Here is a 21,106-nt window from a genome sequence, read left to right as displayed (position 1 = left end):
GGATGGTTACTTGGGGTTAATCAACAGTAAGAAGAAGTGCTGTGTGATTTCAGCACAATCTACTATTAACTGCTGCTAGTTCAGGATAAATACAAGTCTCTAATGATGATATTAATGTTTTATAATTTATTTATTTTTCCATTCATGACTGAAACCTGCTAAATTTAACCAGCTTTCACAGAGTATCAAATATTATTATCTGAATTCCTTAACAAAATGACCAGACTTGAAACTCAGTACTCAGAAGTCAACCCCTCCTTGGAAATTTCTCCAACAGTTCAGCATCCGTTTCTCTTGGAATTATAGTGAGAGGTGTTAGATTGTAGCTGCTAACTATATCCTTAATTGTTTTTTTGCTGAGAAACAATGTAACTTTTCTTACTCTGTCTCCAGGCTTGTCTTCTCTTAGTCTTTGTCTCTCGCTTTAGAGCAAGAATGTCCAAGCTTGGCAATTTTAATGGCTAGGTGGAGAATTCTGGGAGTTGAAGTCCACAGGTCTTAAAATTGCCAAGATTGGACACCTCTGCTCTAGAGCAAAAGGGAAAGTTCTTGCTACACTATACAAATTCTTCATTTCAGATAGCAGTTCTCAAATCACTGAGTTTGAAAAGACCACTGCACAAAATTATTTGAAGGCTGCACTAGTAAAAAGGGACAGAGAGATGAGAATAATTATTTTTAAAATATGTTTTCCATATATGTTCTTACAGGTTATCCAAACCCACCCAAATCGCCATCTCCACAAGGTAATGCTATTGCTTCTCTTAATTTCTTGAAGCTAATTTCCACATTATACTTGCTAATAATTTGAAACAATTTATACCATAAATACTATTTCTAGAAATCTTATCTGATGAAATCTTGTTCAGAAAATACATCTCTTAACATAATTTCAAAATATTAAATGATCTCATACTGTACTTAAGGATAATAGAAGCAAGTAGAGAGAGAAATAAATACTCATTTATTGCTTTCTTTTTGTTTACAAATAAAGTTTGTGATTTTTTTTTTATCCTGTAGTTCAGTGAGTAATGCTAAAAATGGATATATGGCACAGTGGCATAGGAAATAATGAATGAAAAAAACGAAATGTGATTTTTTTATATGGGTAAAATATGTATGTCATATATTTTGCACATGGATAAAATGGTGAATGTGAGTTTAAGCATGCAAAAATGGTGAGTAGGATTTTTAAAAGAAGAGAAATATAAAACCAGTATCTTGAAAGTATTCAAGTACTCAAGTTTCATATAGTTAAGGACTTTCTAATTTAAGGAGAAAAATAGGTATAAGATTTATAAATAAATAAATTCAGCACTCTTTGTATAGTATTAATATTTTAATACCATACAATATTTTAACGATATTAATATTTGTCTTAAACACATTTAAATACAATTAAACACACTTAAACCAATTTTGTTATATTTAAGTACAATAACAATAAAGATTATACTTATACTTAAATTATATATTTTTTCTCCAATTTAGTAGGAGCTTTTACTTCTTTGGTGTCTTTTTCTGCTGGCCTTACAAAGAAGCCTTTCCCTGAAGATGTGGGTGTGATACATTTTAACAAAGTCCTTGTAAATGATGGAAATTATTATAACCCTAACACAGGTAAGGTGCAAGGTGGGGCTATAACTTGAAATTTGCTTGAGAATATTAATAAATTACAACAGCAGACTTCAATTACTCAGATTAAAGATTCACATTTAATTTTCTGATACTTTATATTTTCCCATCTTTCTAAATGCTACTCAAAATAGAAAGAAACAAGGCAGTCTAGTTGCAGCCTGAATCTGACTTGGTTTCATTGTCAGTTGACTCTGAAAACCATCTCATTATCTGCTCTGACCGCAGTTTTTTATATCCTTACACACAGAATTTATCCTGTTGCAAATGGCGGGTACAGATTGAAGGATAGGGAGGTGTAGCTATTCCATAAATTGATATAACTTTGCTCCATGGAAAAGATCAGTAGCAGACCTTGGGCAGGTTTGCAAAAATATTTCCTGGGGGGAGGGGAGAATAGCTTTTTGCATTTTCTGTTCTCATTTTATTTGTGCTATTAAAATGCAATCGGTTATTGTACAGACTTTCAACTGCTTCAGTTTCTTCAAGCTGTATATTTTCTATTTCTGTCTGCAGTTTATATAGTATAACACAAGCAAGTAATGCCGAAATAGCTTGATTTAAACCAGTTCATTTGAATGAAGTATGAGAAACAGTGCAGTATGGAGATTTCTTTTTGCCTCATCAGATTGATACGTATGGTATCGTTTCATTGGCTTAAATTGTTTAAACCATAAACAAATCAAGTTAATTTAGCACAGAGGTGGGTTACTCCTGGTTCGGCCTGGATCGGGCGAACCAGTAGTGGTGGTGGCGGGAGGCACCGCCCACCCACCCGGACGCTTCTGCACATGCGTGCGAACACAAGTGAACCGGTAGCACCGGGATTTGCAACCCACCTCTGATTTAGAGCCTATAAATCCTGTAAATTAAGTCAAGGTTATAATTTTAAATTCTGGAGTAGCCAGAATGTCCAGTATTCAGGACTTGTGGTTCCGTTTAGTAGGTGGGTGACCATTTTCCACCCTGCATCTCTAAGGAAGGGTCCTTGGTGCTCTCTGAGCTTGGTTATTTTCTTGCCTTAGCATTTTGTTAGCTAAACTAGGTAACATCATCAGTGCACATCGTCTTTCAACTTTCAGAGATGCCGCGCTGCAGGACACTGTATGTGAGACCTGTCCATTCAGAGTTTGAATGGTGAACAATAGACTTTAACTGAATCCTGACAAGACTGAATGGCTTTGGTTTGGGGGCAGTCGGGTTTTAAGATTAGATCATATCTGATGCTGAATGGAATCACATTGCCCCAAATATAACCTGTGTGCAATCAGGAGGACTTCTAGATTCACAATTTCTGCTCACGAAACAGGTGGCTATCATGGTTAAGAGGACTCTTACACTTTTGCATTGTACATCAGGCATATATATTCCTGGATTAAGGGGCCCTACTCACAATCATTCATGCCAAGTCAACTCTCAGTTTGACAGTTGCAATATGTTGCACATGGGGCTACCCTTAAAGTGGGCACCTGGTGTGAGAAGTTATGTGAATTTCTGGTAGATTGCATGTTATACCTCTGCTGTGCAAACTGTATTGGTTATCAGTGAGCTCTAGGCAAGAGCAACTTTTTGGTGCCTGCATCAGGGAATCTTTTCACCTCAGAGTTGAGGTCAGCCTCACCCATCCCTTTGAAGGTCTCTCAAGACCTGATTATGTCAGCAGGCGTGGGGACACCAGGGGATGGATGAACTTGTGAGACGGCTCATCATTTTTAACATCCCTCCATTTTATTATTTTGTTATTCTTAGTTCTTCTTTTAGAGTTTTTAGTGTTGTTTTAATAATAATTATATCATGTTTTAAGTAATGATTGTTTTATATATCTACTCTTTTATTGGACTGTTGCATTCCACCCAATCATTTCTGTGAGAGAGAGAGACAATAAATAAATAATAAATAAGAAAGGAAAGAAAGAAAGAAACCTGTTGTTGCCCAGCAGGTGCTGTTGGAGCTGCCATCAGACTCCAACAGCGAGGGGCCCTCTGAGTCGGCTCTGGAGGATGTGGAGGACCCTGGACAGGGTTCCGACTCCGAGCAGGGCGCAGAGAGGCTGGTTGGCCACCAGGAGGCACCTGAGCCTTGGACCAGTGGGGAGGAGACAAGTGAGTTGTTCCTGGATGCACGCCATCGAAGAGCTACTAGGCGTCAGGAACAACTACGCAATAACAGGAGGTGATTGTACTCAGCTGGTGGTCATTAGGCTCCTCTCCAGACTATAAAAAGCTATTTGTGCACATGGCCCTCTTTGGAGAAGTCAACGCAGGATTGAATGTCGGAGGACAGTACTGGGAGCTTGGCAGGCTGGATTGCTGCCAAGCCTTATCTGTGTTTATTGCTGCCTGGGTTTGTCTGAGTTGCTGCCAAGGTCCTTATCTGTTTGTTTTGCTTGGGTTTCAGCCACCAAGGTTTTGGTGTTTTGCTATTAGCAATAGCAATAGCAATAGCAGTTAGACTTATATACTGCTTCATAGGGCTTTCAGCCCTCTCTAAGCGGTTTACAGAGTCAGCATATCGCCCCCACAGTCTGGGTCCTCATTTCACCCACCTCGGAAGGATGGAAGGCTGAGTCAACCTTGAGCCGGTGAGATTAGAACTGCTGAACTGCAGATAACAGTCAGCTGAAGTGGCCTGCAGTACTGCACCCTAACCACTGCGCCACCTCGGCTCATGGGTTTCAGCCACCAAGGTTTTGCTTGGGTTTCAGCCAAGCCTTATCTGTGTTTATTGCTGCCTGAGTTTGTCTGAGTTGCTGCCAAGATCCTTATCTGTTTGTTTTACTTGGGTTTCAGCCACCAAGGTTTTGGTGTTTTGCTATTAAAGGACATTCCAGTTAAGCTTGTCTCAGCATTCATTACTGAACGGAGGAGGGGGTCAGAACAGAAACCCTAACTATTCTGTGAAGAATTCTGCTTTACTAGTTCTAATAAAATAGAAAACTTTCACAGTAAAACTGTAATGTTTCATCTCTTCGTCCCTGAAAAAAACCCCTCAAATATGCACTTGTCCTGTTGTAAGAATTAGAGGGTACGTGTTATTTACTGATACATCTTTTTTGCAGGTTTCTTTACAACTCCATATGAAGGTCGTTACCTAATCACAGCTGTTCTAGTTCCTGAGAGAGGTGAATATATTGAAGCAGTGCTGTCAGTCTCCAATTCAAGTGTTGCTCAGCTTCACACAGCTGGCTATAAGAAAGACCAACCTGAACATCGCAAGCCAAGATCAGGGAAACGGATTTGTGGTGGAACTGGGGGTTTTCAACTTGTTCTCCATCTCAAAACAGGTGCAGAAGTAGGCGTCGTAGTTACTGGGGGCAAGCTAGCCTATGCAGACTCTGATGAAATATATTCTACATTCAGCGGAGTATTTCTGTACCCTGAGCAGAAAATAAAACCTGAATTAAATATCTAGAAATTGAACCTGAACAAATAATGAATGAATTGGAAAGTGTTAATGTTCCTTTTTCCATTTTTCTATATTTTGATAATTTGGCTTAAATGCTGCTCTTATCTGTTTCTTCTCCTATTTGCCTTTTATTTATAGAGTATGGTTATTTATGTATAGACCTAATTTGGTATAGTAATTAAGGCATCTGGCTAGAAATCAGAAGACCATGAATTCTAGTCCTACCTTAGACCCAAAGCCAGCTGGATGACCTTGGGCCGGTCACTTTCTCTCAATCCTAGGAAAGAGGAAATGGCAAACCACTTTTGAAAAACCTTATCAAGAAAACTGCAGGGACTTGTCCAGGCAATCTCTGAGAACTAGACACAACTGAATGTAAGAAAAGCAATATGCATACCAAAAAAAGCTATGGTTGCATTATAAAATGTTCAAAATATGTTTTGCAACATTTGCGAATATCTAAGAGAGCTGCGATGATAATATAATGGGACTTTATTCAGATTTCTATATACAATATATTTGATATCTTTTTATTGTCTCAATCAACTCATGCATTCTTTTTATTAGCTTCCTTTAGCTAGAGGGAGTTCACACTAGTAATATTGATCACAGGGATACTTTGCATGTGATTTAAAAGGTATTTCATTCCCAAACAGATATCATGGCCCTTGATTATCTCACAAAAGCTGAAAATCTAGTGAAGAAGCACCCATCACTATCTTCCAAAATTAAAAACGGTTGAGATTTTGAGTGATAGCCACATTTCATGAAATCTTTATGTATGCACCTGAACTCTCATGAAGGTTTGGTCATTTGCATATTAAAATTTATGAGCATTCTGTTGCTTGAAGGCTGCTTATTTCATTCAAGGATGGGAACTTCATATCTGTTCCAAGGACAACACTTCATCTTGAGTAATTTGTCATGGTCCATAGCCCAATGCTGAACACTGTAAGAGCTAGAACTGCACAAGGCTGTCTTTTTTTCTACCTCTTATCTCTTTTTAAATATATTTTGTCAGAAAGTGAACAGAATATTTCCAGATGGCTTTTAAAATTCAGCTTACACCCATTTTAGTTAGCTGTTGAGATCATTGCAACAACTATGTAATGAGTCTTATTGTCCCTCATGCGAGACTAAAATTGAGAAGTTGGCATGCATGACTTCATAAGTCATACAATTTGCAAATTATAGTTTACAGCTATGTAATGTGAAAATCGCCATTATTAAGTGATGGCAACTGGCTTACTAGCTTGTCTGACTCTGATCAATTGTGCTTTATTTAACACACAACATTAAATAAAACAACACAATTTTGAATCTTACATGTATATTGCCTATATCTAGTGTGTGTAACACAAGAAAGAATAAAATTAATTCATAGCTTTATCAGCTCTATAATACTGTTATTTTCTACAGAATTGTTTTAATTTTTTCAAAATTCTCATTTCCTTCTGTCAATTTTCTACTAATTCTACATTATCTGAATCCATTTTTTTTAAAAAAACCACATATCCAATATTTGCACCAGCTTATACAATTATTATAGCAATGTTTTATTTTTTTCCAGAACTTATTTAATGTTTTAGTAATTTACAAGTTCACAAGAGAACACTAAACTGTATTATTCGTTCATATGAATTACTTTTAGAGCAGACTATAATAGAAGCCTGCCAAATAACACTTTTCTTCTACTTTGTAAGTTACAAATAATGCTAAGAGCTAGATTTATTAAGTATTTCTCATTAATCTTTTCTCTTGGGGTCTCAGAAATAGTTATGTCTTTCATTGTTCCATGAGCCATCCCTGAAGGATTGTTCCTAAGCAACATAAAGCAAACTTCCTCCTGAAAGATGAGCTCATTTTTAAACTGATACATATGTAGAAAAATGTTTTCTGTCTTCAAACTAGAAGCATTATTTTCTTCAGAATTTTATGAAAACGTGCAAGTATGAAATTGTTCATTTGTTGCAGTTCACTCAAATGAAGCAAAATTATCACCACCCCATAATCAGTAAGTTTATTGCTTTCTGTTTTACCATTTCACCTGGATCTACTTGAATGCAAAACTGGTAATTTTAATTTCTAAAAAAAATGTTAATCTATTCAGATATATTGAAAAATAACACAATGCTGTGAGATAATCATAAGGGCTGAAGAGGGCCACAGAGCTATATTTTAGAAATATTTGTGTTACAATTAATCATTGTGAACAGCTGCTTTAACATTTGAAAGCAATAAGCAGCTTTTAGAATTAGAAAAAATCCTCTGGGAATCACATTTAGAAACAATATTATATTTCAAGCATTTTAGGACTAGTTGAATAAAACTCAAAAGTATATTGTTTGTCCAGACTGCTAATATCATTGCTTTCAATAGCAGGGGTCTATACACACCCTGTAGAAGGGATGGCAGAACCTGGGACGGAGTGAAAAGGGCAATTAGCCTAGAAACTTTAGATAGCCACAAGAAAAGTCCACCCCACTCCCCCTAAATGCTGTTGACCCTTATCTAACTAAACAGGTGTCAACCCTTAGTTGACAAGATTCTTGTGCACTGGCTTTTTGCACTAAATCAGTTTAATTGAACCTTCATGTATGGACTTGGTCTTTCATGCCTGATATATTGCTATTCACCACATACTATATCATTTTCAAATTTGGTTTTGCATGTTTTCAAATTGTATAAGCTATTTCAGAAAAATGGGTACATATCCATTTTAACTTGTCTTTATTTTGCATACGGTTGTTCAGTTCTTCCTTTACAATGAGCGTATTCAAAAGTACAATGATGTCTTAAGTATTTAATGGTATCAAGTGTGTATTTTCAACTGGAAATTTGCTGCTGGTTAGACAACATACTTTAATAAAGAAATAGTTCCCATCTCCTTTCACCATCTATTTTTGTCCAGTTCAGTCGCTTCACATTTTCTCCATTAACTGGCTTCATCTTTGAGTTTATCTTCATATTATAGGGGATTTATGCAGTTCACATTCCATATTTCTAGGAAATGTCAAAGGCAAATCACTTTATATTGTTTCCTTCATACTTTTCAAACATTTGCATATAATAGCTGAATTCTTACTGATCCTTGTTGGACTCATTCCTTGGCTAGCCAAAAACATTCTAAATATTTATTGCACATGCAATAAGACAATCCAAGTGGGAGAACAGTAGAAATAGTGGAGTATTTTTGTTCCAATTTCTAGTCCTTACATCCTATTTTATATCCTGAGTATGCACCATACTGTTTGGATTCTTCTCAGTACCCCCCCCCCCCCCATGCCTTCTTCCAGTAGTTTTACTGTCAAAGGATTAAATTACTTTAATTTATCCTGAGTTTCCAGTGTTTCTATTTCCATTGCACTGACAAATTTGATGATGCTACTATAACTGCCGAATAACTACAGCACCCAGCCATAAGTGCAACCACTACAATGTGAACTATTTGTATACAATGGCAGTAGCTGTATTGTTCTTATTTGGTTCTTATTTGGTTCTTCAGCAGAACAAAATTAACATGAAATTGGGTTTTAACACATTCATTTTTCATTCTCTTGTCTTGTCCAAAATACATGGTACTATAGAGTTCTTCCTCCTGAATTAAATTTTAATTCTATAATATCTATAAATATTTATTATGCTATAAACATTTCTATGGAAACAGACACAGGTGTAATTTTACTATAAATTTTATTAAACAATATGATATGACATTTTTCCAAATACATCCAGTTTGTACCAAAAATCACTGTTCTGGAATGTTGTTTGATTAATAAGTAAACAAAGTTATATCAAAGGAAAAATCCAATCACAGTTAACAATGTTTCAAGAGTTTTCTTCTTTCTCACAATCTGAACTATTCAAGTGTAGAGCTTGTTTTTAAGGTTTCAAAATTTTGCTGCTTACGAAACCAACTTTATTAGTTGCAAGGTGAGAAAAGACATATGTTTTCATGTATTTTGATTGTAATTGGCATTTTAAGACCTCTTAGCAATACTTTACACATTCTAATAGTCTATATATGATATAGCATACTAATTGAATACATTTAGAGTTAACCAATTCTGAGTCATGAAATTTTGTGAAATATTAATTTTCCAAATGAAGATATATTTTTCAACCAATATATTAACAGTAACTTTTTTTTAAAAAAAGAATAGATATTCATTTTTTACTGAAATACATTCTATCTTCTGGACAACTTGAACAGAAAGAAATAAGAAATCTGAACTTTGGCAATACAAAACACCAATATTTTGGGTCCTGTTTTATGTTTTTTTAAAAAATCTGCAGATTCAGATCAAGATTTTCAGCTCATTTAGATTGCAGTATTTATTTATTCCAATTAAATAATTTAACCGGTACAGCAATTCATTATATTTCTAAAGTAAAAGTAACCATACTTTGAAAAAAGAGACTGACATAGTAAATAAACATAAATGTCCATTTCTTTCACAGAAAGAATTAGCTTACATTTACCTCTCCAAAACAGGTATAGTACAAGCATTGTTTTCCAACTTATCAGTATTTGCTACCAGGAAATAGATTAAAGATGAGCTCTATCAGAAAGTGAATACTGAGACAAAGTTCATCACTGGCCAGCTCTAGAGTTACTGAAGCAAAATCCAAACTTAATATATAATTACCCAATAACAGTATCCAGAAAGACTTAAATAGATAATAAACAATCACCAGGTTAAGATTTGTATATTTGTTGCAATGAAAAGTAATGTTTGGATCAGGATGACGCAAGCACTTTTCAAATTTAGCAAAGAACAGAATTCTGAGTGCATATAAGTGTGTAATGGAATTCTTCCTTGGAAAGCAATTTGGAAATTCTCAACATTCAAAAAATAAGCCATAGGTTTTCTCAATTCCAACCACTTTATCACAAAACAAATTAACTCCAGATGACTTCATGGTGTTAGGGATTCAATTTATCGAAATAAAAGCATAAAGCATTACTAAAATGCAAACTAAATAACACTGCAGTATAGAACAAATATCACAACTTTTGAGGATGCTAATGGATTTTTTTACTAAATTTTAATCTATGAAAGTGCTTTATCAAATATCAACATAATTACATAATACACTAATGAATTTGATACAGTACAATTGGCAGTGACTAATCAAAATTGTATACTTTGAGCGTATAGAGAATATTGGTTGGGATGTATATTTGTTTCAAATGTACTACATTGCAGCCCAAACACTGTTTATATCATTGGTGTTAAGAATCTGTACACTTAAAATAGTGTAAAGAATTTCTAAATTTTCTCAGATATATTTTCTATACAAATTCAATAGAAAATAGGCCATTCTTCCTAACACTGTGAAACATTCTTTCTAAACACTACTGCAACATGAACTCAAATCAATAGCTGACCTTATCTTTTGATATATTTACAGCCATTCACAAGTGTTGCCTGCATTTATGCCTATCCATTCTTAAAATTTGAGATAAAATTTAAGATAATCTTTAAAATTATTTTGTTAGGACATAAGGGTAAAAACCTGCTAAATTTGCTGCATTATCTATAATTTCCATTAACAGATTGTGCAGCAGTGGAAAACAAATGAAATAATGTGAGACAACTGCTACTTAATCCAGAACTTTCATTATTTTTTTAGAGTTACTGTGCAGCTAATACAAAATATTTAATCAGAACTGACATTTATAGCTGTTTCAAAATAATTCACTGACCTGCACCTTTTTTTATCAAATTGATAAACCAATTCAGAGGTCCTGAAAAGCAAAACAGTTGTCCCAGTTTTAAAAATTGGCTATATGCATTGCCATTTACTTAGAAAGTAAGTTTATCCCTGAATATTTTCTGCGTATGTTGCTAGTAACTTTCCCATCATATATAAACTAAATGTAATTAGGAAACGGCAACAATCTCCTGTTTTGCAGCAAAGAAGTTCTTATCATTCTGTGGACTTTCAATTTCACCTAGTAGTTTACCAAAGAAAAAAGGGTGCTGCAAGTAAAAAGCTCAGGAAAGTCTATCATACTGGGTAGGATTTAAACTACTAAAGGCAAACCTGAATAAATGCATAATTTAAAATAGCATTTTTACTTTGATTTCATTATTCTAGATTTGCCCATTAACCACTACATTCTTAAGACGCACATAGAGAATTGCATGTTTTCAGTTGTTGCATCTAAAACACCTTAAAAGCTATTTTGATTACCATCCAGAATAGCAGACCAAACAGAAATGCTCTACGAGTTCCACACTTTTTTTCATATACTGTACACTTGAAGATGAAAAGCTAAATTCATCCATTTTCCTTCATTTGAAAATTTGCTACTTCAGAAGATTATTTTTCCAGTATCTTTAAAAAAACAACAGTAGGCTTGAGTAAAGAACAAAGGAAATAGTTTTGCATTTCATTGGTTTGTATCAACAAATGGTTCTTCCTGCGTTTAATAAGACATATGGTACCAAAACAGTAAATGACCTCTCCAGAAAGAAGCTCTGTGTGTGAGTAATGCTATTAAGCTAAATCTTCCATATTCACTTCAGGAAGCAGTTTTCTCCAGTAGCAAAAGGAACTGAATTCTGGGCACACAAAAGCAGAACTCTGTTCTTTATTAATTAGTGGAAACAAATGTTCCACTAGTTCATTTAATCTGTAATACCTGTATATAAAATAAATTAGAAAAAACATTAATGCATTATCCTTATTTTATAGCACAATATTACATATACTTACTCTAAAGAAGCATGTCCCACTGTTTAATTGTACTTATGCAAAGGTTAATAGTGACGTTCAAGTCTTAACAAATGCTAAATTCATAAATATATATTTGAAGATTTTAATTACAATTGTAAAAATATACAAAACTCAGAAAAAGAAAAAAAGTGCAAAGAAGAGAACAGTAAGGAAAGAAATATATAGAAAAAAAACAAAAACAGAAAAAGTTGCAAAGAACTGCTTGCAATCTTCTTAACAGAAGTTTTAAATGCATATATATTTATCTGTCTCTAAGGGTACAAAATTTCTTTCTTTCCATATCACAAGTCTGCGACTAAAAAGCTGTTTGATTATTTTCATCTAATTTCCATGTATTTTGGTGTGCTGAAAACAAATAAAATATTGAAAAAACTCCTAGACGTCATGATTTGCCACAACATGCAAAATTGTCTTCAAATTTATCATTTTTTAAAATTTTTGGTATTCTTTTTATATTATGGGTTTTTAATCAAATTTAAAGTCCAAATTACTATTAATTAATTCACGTAAGTGCATTTAAGATATAAAATGCCAAAAAAACCTTAAAGGATTTGTTCGAGTTATGTAAAAAAAATATAGCACTGTAAATCTGATGGTCAGCAATATATACATAAGCTAAGCAAATTTTAAGTCTGTGCTTCTAATGGTAGAAAGGGTTAATCTTTCCTGAAGAATCCAGTGGGAGTTCGTTCCTTACTTCGCCCAGGAAGACAAGTTGGTTTATTGCACCAATGTCGAAGGTCTGATGGGTCAATTTAAAATCCAATATGATTCAGAGCAATGGTATCTTTTTATAGATTCTTCAAAAAGCAGTTTTACTCCACAACGGTTTTTACGCTTCTATACCTTGTACGCTTCGGTACACTTGAAAGAAACCTACGAGAACTTGGAATTGGTTCTTTGTAAACTTAAATATGAAGACCATGGTTGGCAAGTGTGTGGGGACTTGAAGGTCTTGTGCATGCTGCTCGGGCAACAAGCTGGGTATACCAAATACCCTTGTTTTCTGTGTCTAAGGGACAGTCGAGACCGACAAAATCACTGGACCAAAAAGAGTTGGCAGCCGAGGGTGCTAACAGTCGGTGAAAAAAATGACCTCTGAGAAACTTTGGTACCTTCCCATAAAGTTCTTCTATCACCTCTCCACATAAAATTGGGATTGATGAAGCAGTTCGTAAAATTACTTCCAAGAGATGGAGAATGCTTCAAATACTTGGTCACCAAGTTTCCATGCCTGTTGGAGGCAAAATTGAAGGAAGGTGTGTTCGTCGGACCAGATCAAGACTTTGTCAATACCATGACGGATCCTCAAAAAGTCGTACAGAAATTTTTAGGCAATAACAAAGATCCTCACTACAAAAAGATAGTCGGAAGAATGCTGAAAGCATTTCAAGCTTTAGGTTGCCTGATGAGTTTGAAAGTGCATTTCCTCCAGTCCCACCTTGACTACTTTCCTGAAAATTTGGGAGCTGTGAATGAGGAACAAGGTGGACGATTCCACCAAGACATTAAAGAGATGGAAAGGAGATACCAGGGAAAATGGAGCATTACAATGATGGCAGACTACTATTGAATGCTTCAGAGAGACATTCCAGGTGCTACTCACAAGCGTAAATGCATGTAATCTTTCCCAATCTATTTTAAAAATCCCATACTTACGAAGATTTGTTTCCTTTTGTTTGTTCCTGGATAAGTTCACCCTTTGGGTTAACTGTGAATATTCTGCAGGCTGGAACGCCAACTTGTATATAGGCATAGACATCCTGCAGAAAAACAAAACTTAATTGTATGTCAATCTATAGAGATGATGCCAATTTTACTATTTATCAATATATTTATCAATCACAGAGGCACTCAAATAATTTTGACATAGTTCTAAATTTGATTAATTTAGAAAAGTTAGTTATATAATTAAATTAAAGCTTCCTAAGGATATCTCAGAAAATACTGGATAGATATTAACTTCTAAGATTTCTATTCTTCCTAATCTTCTGACAATAGATTAAATATTATTGCTCAGCCTTGAAAAAATGAGTTGACTGGGAAAGCAACCTTCAGCTAAAGACCTGAATCCAAGCAAGGAAGTGATTAGAAAAATTTACTTTTATTTGGCAGAGGGAGGAATTTGAGCTAAAAACCCAAATTAAATCTAATAAATTTCTCAATTTTTGGAGGAGATCATTAACTGCACGTCCAGTCCTGGATCGACTGAGTCTAAAGCTGGGAGGAGCTACACAAGGGGTGTGGACAGTCCCATTGGATGCTTGACGGAATTAACCCACTCTGACTGCTAGCTTCACCAATTGTGGAGAAACTAAATGTAATGATTGAAATAAAATAAGCATGACAAAAGGGAAATGTATTTAACAGGGAAAAAAATCCATATAGTACTATAGATTTAAAATATCTGAAGATTCTTCAGCTCATATAGCAAGTTAGACTTAGGTTTTGTTTTTGAAGCCATTTTTCGCCCACCCCAGGGTCCTTTTTAGCTTCAGGGAAGCCTCCTGAAGGTTACTGAAGTCTCTGGAGGGCCTTCCGGGGAGGGGAGGCTGTTTTTGCCCTCCCCAGGCTCCTATAAAGCCTCTGGAACCTGGGGAGGGCGAAAAAAAGCATGGGAAAATGGGGGCGAGTGCCTCTCATGCGTGCATGCACATGGGGGGGGGGTCGCGTGTTGCATTATGGGTGCAGCATGCTTATACACCCCCCCTGCGCTTCCCCCCTTATGGCCCGTGAGCCAAAAATGGTTTGCCATCGCTAACATATACCATTACATTTTTGGAAGGAAATATTATATTTAAGGAATTCACTGTGATGTTGAATTATATTTTCAAGCATGGAATTTGTCAGATTAGAAAAACCTTTTGCTCTATTAAGCTTAACTTATAGCAAAGAATAATTTTACGTAACTGAGAATACATTTATGCTCGGTCTTCAGAAATGGATCCAGGATATGAGTTTGTTATGTACTTTTTTTAAAAGACTGTTCCAATTCATTGCTATAGAATTTAGATTTAATGGTAAAATTAAGACCAAATTAACTTCACGCGTAGTCTTCACTTAATAAGTCTAATTGTGACCGGCAACGCATTAAGTGAAGCAGTTGTTAAGCAAAACATCACAGTAAGGCCCACTTAGCAACAGCCATCCTGACAGCAATCCCCAAACAAATACACCCATCTGACTGAGACTTGTGACATTCTGCTAGCTTTCCCATTGATTTTTCTTGTCAGTAGCTGGCTGGGAAAGTCTCAAATAACAGTCTTAAGATCATGGAAAGCTGTGATAGTCATAAGTACAAAAAGTCATAAATCAGTTTTTTCAACACCGCCGTAATTTCAAAGAATTTTTAAACAATGGTTGTTAAGTGAGAACTATTTCTCTATTATTTGTAGAATGGAGGAAAGTCACTGGATACAGAATGGAAATTGACCAACTTTGCTAGGTATTTATATGGATCCTTCGATAGTAGGCTTGTAACATACTGTCTTGTAACAATAATTTCATTTCAGTAATAGAGTTTAGAAAAAAAGGAAACAAATGGTAAATTCATTGTAGGATGATGCAACTTACATTAGATCTGTTCCCAAAGGCTGCATAAAAAGGCTGTTCACATGGCCCAAATAAGTTCTTAATATCATTTAAACATTCAATTTTGAATTTCTCTGGCTTTTTTTCTATAACTTCCCTGCAAGGAGAAATACGAATTGCTGTCAGAATTTCTTGTGAAATGTAGAAACAATTTTCTTTATTTTAAATAAGTTATACATATTCTGTTGGTGATATTAGGACCACTTTACATTTTTGAAAATTTAGAAAAAAAATAATGTAACCCAAAAAGATGGCAAATGAACAGGCATGTTTTTCACATGTAATAGCCAACAGCATTAAACATATGGCAGAAACAATGGAAACGTTGATAGAATTGCTATCCATCAAAACAGCTCAAGTTGATACTGTTTTAAGTTTATATTATTTATAAGCTGCTCAGAGCTACTAGAAATAGAGTGGCATACAAATGAATTAATAAATATGTACACTGAGTATGCCTCTGAATAAATTTTATTCTGTCTTACCAATATATTCTCTAGTTTAGATATGTGAGCTTGGAGAGACTACTTACAAGCATGTTTAGCATTGAACTTTGATCCTTGTTTGTGCATACTGGCTAAAAGTGATTGGTACTGTTATTAGAAGGAAATGTTACAAGTAGCAAAGTGAGGATTAAGCCTTGAAATCTATTCTACATCTAATTAATATCAATATTAACCATAATGCAAAAAACTGAAACCATGGTAATCAGTGGAACTCAAAACATCTGTGGTAACACCCATAACATATGAACAGCTGCAAAGCTTCTATTACGTCAGCTACTGGCAAGAATTAGAAGGAAGGTAGCTTGGTTCACAAATTAAGAGAAAAGAGAAAGGATGTAACTGATCTGATAAATGGTGATTTGGTCTTGCAGAATGGAATTGATGGGTCATGGAATTACAAAACAAAGAGCTAAAATTACATCAGAAAGTATGAACTGATGTCAGTGGGATAGCCTACTGAATGTTATTTTCCTTTGAATGGTAATAAGGGAAGAATTAGTCACATGTTTAGGAAAAACCATGGAACATTCTAAATAAATGCAATTCATGAAAAAAATTGTAAGTAAAATAAATAGATATGGGAATAAAATAAAAGTATATGGAAAAAGCTATTGAGCCATTCAAAGACCCTGGAATGAATGAGAACGGTGATTGCTGAAAAAAATAAGTATGTTTCAAGCACATGATTTAAAACATACATTTTTATAAGTCATCAATTGTAAGTAAGTGAGGCAAAGGAATGAATATATAGGTAGTCCCTAACTTCCATTTGGACTGGAATCTTGATCACTGAGTGAAGCAATAATTAAGAGAGATCATGTGATTGTTTTACACAACGACTGCAATCCTGGCATTTCCAGTTTTTCAGGTTGTTAAGTAGACAGAGTCCCAGATAAAGAATGTTGGGTACCTCAGGGGATGGGGGAACCCCTAGGAGGCCTGGCAGAGGTCACATGTAAATTGAGGGGCTGCTGCAGTACAGTGCAAAGCTGAAGCCAGTCCTGGAAGCCTCAGTCATCCCAACCTGGACCTTCAGCGTGGTAATCTGTGGTGGCTTTGCGGTGAGCAGCTTGGAAAAAGTACAGAACCTACAGCTTGGACAAAGATGCAAGGCTGAAAAGGTGAGTGATATGGGGTGGGCATTTCTCAGGAATAGCAGTGGTGCTCAATGTTCCCTCTAATTTTTTTTCAGTGTGGGCAGAAAAGTATAGTGTTTGAGCGGCACATTTTCATGCCTGAGTCCCAACCATTCTAATTTAAACTTCCAGCTGCACTTTTTCTTCGTAACATCATTTACTCCAGCTTTACGTTTTGACATCAGCACTGACTGATGATGTACCTATAGGGTTAGGGTTTATCAATTATTACAATTATCTTTTCAAATTCATTTTGGATTAAATAAAAAAGAGCTTTGAAATGAATATATAAATGGCACTTAATACCACTAATATTAAAATAGTAAATGTTTGATATATTTCATTTTAATGAATTTCACTTGATATACTTCATTTTAATGAGTTAACATTCAATTGCAAAAGTTGTCTATACACTGTATGCTTCTGTGAATGTATTATATGCAATTTGCTATTTTAAATGAATAAAATTATTAAAATCACCATAATTAAAGTCTCATTCACATCTTAGAGTTTTCTTCCATCATTAATTTGTAAACTCAAGGATTTATTGCCTGCATGTTCAACAATGCTTGCTGATTGTTTAAAAATTTGTGGGAATTTGCTCCTCTCTGTACAGAGGGTTTCAGTAACCTACTACTACTGCAAAACTAATTTCTAAACTGCATACTACTTGCAAATATAAATAGATTGTTAAAATGGCTCTACCATAACCAAATAAGAGAAAAAAACACCTTCCTTTTGTTTATAAAGTAGTGATTTTAGTTTGCTCTATGGAAGTCACTATTTTAAACTGACAGATAGGAAGTTTAATTAGATTAAAAGCAAAAATATTCTCAATGACTTTGAAAATCCTAATGAGTTATCAAATATAGGTACTCCTTCGTTACAACGTGGGACTGGAATTTTTATTACTCAGCAATGTGGTCACAAAGCTGATGTCGTGTCATGACTCATGTGACCGGGCTCTCTCGCCTCTTTCCGAGGGCAGCAATCATGTTAGCCAAGGGATCTGCAAAGTTGGCTCTTTTAAGACTGGTGGACTTCAACTTCCAGAATTTTGAGAGTTGAAGTCCACCAGTCTTAAAACAGCCAACTTTGCAGACCCGTGTTAGCCCAAAGCCTGGCGCTGGGCTTTGCTCCCCCATTGGTGGAGCCCCGAGAAGCGAGGAGGGAGAAAAAGAGCTCAAAAGAGCTACATTGTTGCTAAATGTAACCGGGGAGAGCCAGCCAGCTCAGGCAATAGCAAATTAGCCGATCTCGCAGAAGGTCTGAAGTGGGGGGGGGGGGAGCAAAACTCCAGGCAGGGCTCTCTGACTGTTCTAATTCCCTGTGAAAACTGTTGCCTCTGAAGCATTTGCTCCAGTGTTTAAAATCTTTAAGCTTCCCTTTCCCTTTTTTCTTTTCAACCTACACTGATTAGAGAATCCTGAAGTCGGGCGGCAAAGTACTGCAGTAGAAAAGGTTTAGCTGGAGGAGGTTTTGATTGCGATCGCTCTGTAGTTCGTGTCCAGATACCTGCCCCACATGCCTCTGCGCGGCAATTAGAAACTACTGCGCGTGGTATTGCAGCCATGTGAGCGGCCGCGCAGGCGCGCACCTTAGAGGGAACAGTGGTGGTGCTGGGGCTGAAGTCCAGGCCTGAGGGGCAGTGGCAGCTGGTTGAGGCTGCTGAAGAGCCCAGATCTCCAGCTGCCAATTAGTGATGTGCTACACTGCAGGATGGGAAAATGGCATAGAAATGGGAAAGCCCTATGGCCATAAATGCAGGAGCTGCCATGCAGCTTACTTTTGATAGCAGGGGTGATGCAATAGCTGTAACTTCAAGCACAGATTGTAAGTCTCTTCATACAGTGCTGTTATAATTTCAAACAGTCATTGAATGAATAAGTCAAGGACTACCTGTAAACCTTAAAAGCATGATTGACTAAATGGTTTTTAATATACAGTATATGTAACTGAAACCACAGATTAAAATAATGCCCCTATGATCATGCCATGATAAATGAGAAAAGCAATTCTTGCAGTTCCTGAAGTTGTATTGCACAACACACTAAATGATCAAAAATAAGATGTACCTATGGAAGGCAGAAAACAGGCTGCTGGGTGACAACATCAAAGGACCTTTGGGTAAAATTGTTCCTTTATCGTTAACCCAATGTAAGTATCCTCTTGTCATATCTGCCATTCCAATTGCACGAGCAGAACAATACAGAAACTTGTAGCCATTCCTAGAAAAAAGGGGTGGTTAATAATATGGCCATCTGCCTGATTAAGTAGACCAGAAAACAATGATGAGTAATGATTGTGCAGTTGCAACACTAAAGCAAACTTTTTTTAATCCTTTAAATACCTTTGAATAACTTGTATGCTTTATTTTACTCTAAAATAACATGTTTATTCTGAAATGCTGCAAGACACTGAGCCCGTTATTGTTCAGGTTGCCTTTTCTTTCAAATTTCTACAGAAGGCACTTTCTCATCAAACATCATGTTCCTTCTCAGTTAACTCAAAAAGAAAAAGGAATTTAAAAGTCTTCTCTTTTTCATTTTTGCTATAAATTCTTGCATACAGAATTCATAGCAAGGCTACATAACGCAGTTCCTGAAACTCTACAACATGCATTCAAAACATACTGATAATCCCAACTTAGAATTTTGGGGTGAGGAAAGAATAAATTGAATGAGACTGCATGCTGAAGTCTGGATCAGAAAAGTCTGATAACCTCAGCATCTAGCGATACTGTTGTGATATATGATATTCATAGCAGCATTTACTTGTTCATATATTATAAATGTATCATATGTAATCTTCAGATTCCATGTTAGCACACAGAAATGGAATAGAAATGGTTATAAACACAACCCAAACACACAAATTATTTTGCAAAGAATGATAACTTACTCATTAATAGAATGATAGAGTTTTGCAATACCCTGATGAGTCCAATCTTTGCCAAGCTGTGGTAAAATCTGCCCTAAAGCATCAGACCTAAACCAGAAACAAATACAAACAATTAATGGTCTTAACTCATATATTACCAATTCTTAACAGAATTTATTTTTGATTAAATCAACAGGTCAAGTAACTTCAAATGCTTGAATAGAACTAAAAAAATGAGGGCATGCAAAATAGGTTTTAGGGAAAGTTCTTTTCAGTAACAATTATTCAAAGCATATCTATTGGAAACAATTGAATTTTAACATCATTGTAGAATTTCATTTTAAAAAGTGTATTTTAGCATACTTAGTTATTGTCCCATCAATATCAGAAATGATTATTTTGTCATTCCAGTTCCATAAATATATTGTCCCAGCACAACGGCAAGTTCCTTGATACTGAGTTGTAATGCTGAACACAACATCATTTGGTCCATCTCTAAGCTTCAGTTTCTCCTTTAACATGAAAAGATGTAAAAATAATAAGTAATAATAACTAAAAATAATAGTTTCTTTCTAAATTATTTTACATTTCAGGTAGTCCTCAACTTATGACCACAACTGAGCTCAAAATCTTTTGCTAAACAAGGAAGTTTGTTAAGCGAGCTTTGCCCCATTTTATGACTTTTTTTGCCATAGTTAAGGACTACATGTACCCAACATTTAAAGATCTTAGAGTTATGTTAACATTATTTTTCAAACAGTGCAGGCCTTAATAATAGAACAACAATTAAATGTAAGGCAGTCTTAACTCTAAAAAAAACATTAAAAGTGGACTGATGTGCAAGGAATGTTTTTTAAAGTCTGTTTCTAGTTTTGTACTTGTTTCACTCATCATAACATTGAGATAAAATTGAGATACTAGTACAACTTACAGTACTAATTAAGTAATTATTAATAGTATTAAAATATTGTAAAATAATCCATAATAAAGGTTTCCCCTATCTAGTTGTTTCTGACTCTAGGGGGCGATGTTCATCTGCATTCCTTAGCCAAGAAAGTCAGTATTATTCGAAGAATTCCCATGGCCAGCATGACTATATACCGAAAAGTATGGAACGTTGTTAACTTCCCACTGAAGTGGTTCCTATTTATTTACTCATATTTGCATGTGTTCAAATTGCTAGGTGGGCAGTAGATGGGGCAAGTA

General features: G+C 35.3%; 2 protein-coding genes across 2 annotated transcripts in view; one reads left to right on the top strand and one right to left on the bottom strand.

Moving 5' to 3' along the window:
* Positions 1-5,290, top strand: part of EMILIN2 (elastin microfibril interfacer 2) — a 33,964-nt gene extending 28,674 nt beyond the window's left edge. The window contains 3 exon segments of the mRNA XM_032222426.1: positions 711-746; positions 1,492-1,620; positions 4,694-5,290. Of these exon segments, the coding sequence (XP_032078317.1) occupies positions 711-746; positions 1,492-1,620; positions 4,694-5,046 (518 nt within the window). The 3' untranslated portion in view covers positions 5,047-5,290.
* A 3,602-nt stretch (positions 5,291-8,892) lies between these two features.
* The window catches only part of LPIN2 (lipin 2), a 44,493-nt gene continuing 32,279 nt past the window's right edge, over positions 8,893-21,106 (bottom strand). The window contains exons 15-20 of the mRNA XM_032223299.1: positions 20,264-20,412; positions 19,922-20,008; positions 19,096-19,248; positions 15,361-15,475; positions 13,447-13,550; positions 8,893-11,692 (exon numbers count right to left, since the gene is read on the bottom strand). Coding sequence (XP_032079190.1) covers positions 11,548-11,692; positions 13,447-13,550; positions 15,361-15,475; positions 19,096-19,248; positions 19,922-20,008; positions 20,264-20,412 — 753 coding nt within the window. The 3' untranslated portion in view covers positions 8,893-11,547. The remainder of the gene's footprint in view (positions 11,693-13,446; positions 13,551-15,360; positions 15,476-19,095; positions 19,249-19,921; positions 20,009-20,263; positions 20,413-21,106) is intronic.

The sequence above is a fragment of the Thamnophis elegans genome, chromosome 8, assembly GCF_009769535.1.
Source record: "Thamnophis elegans isolate rThaEle1 chromosome 8, rThaEle1.pri, whole genome shotgun sequence".
In the NCBI taxonomy this organism is placed as follows: Eukaryota; Metazoa; Chordata; class Lepidosauria; order Squamata; family Colubridae; genus Thamnophis; species Thamnophis elegans.
The sequence above is the reverse complement of the archived record's forward strand: the minus strand, read 5'-3'. Positions and strand labels throughout refer to the sequence as shown.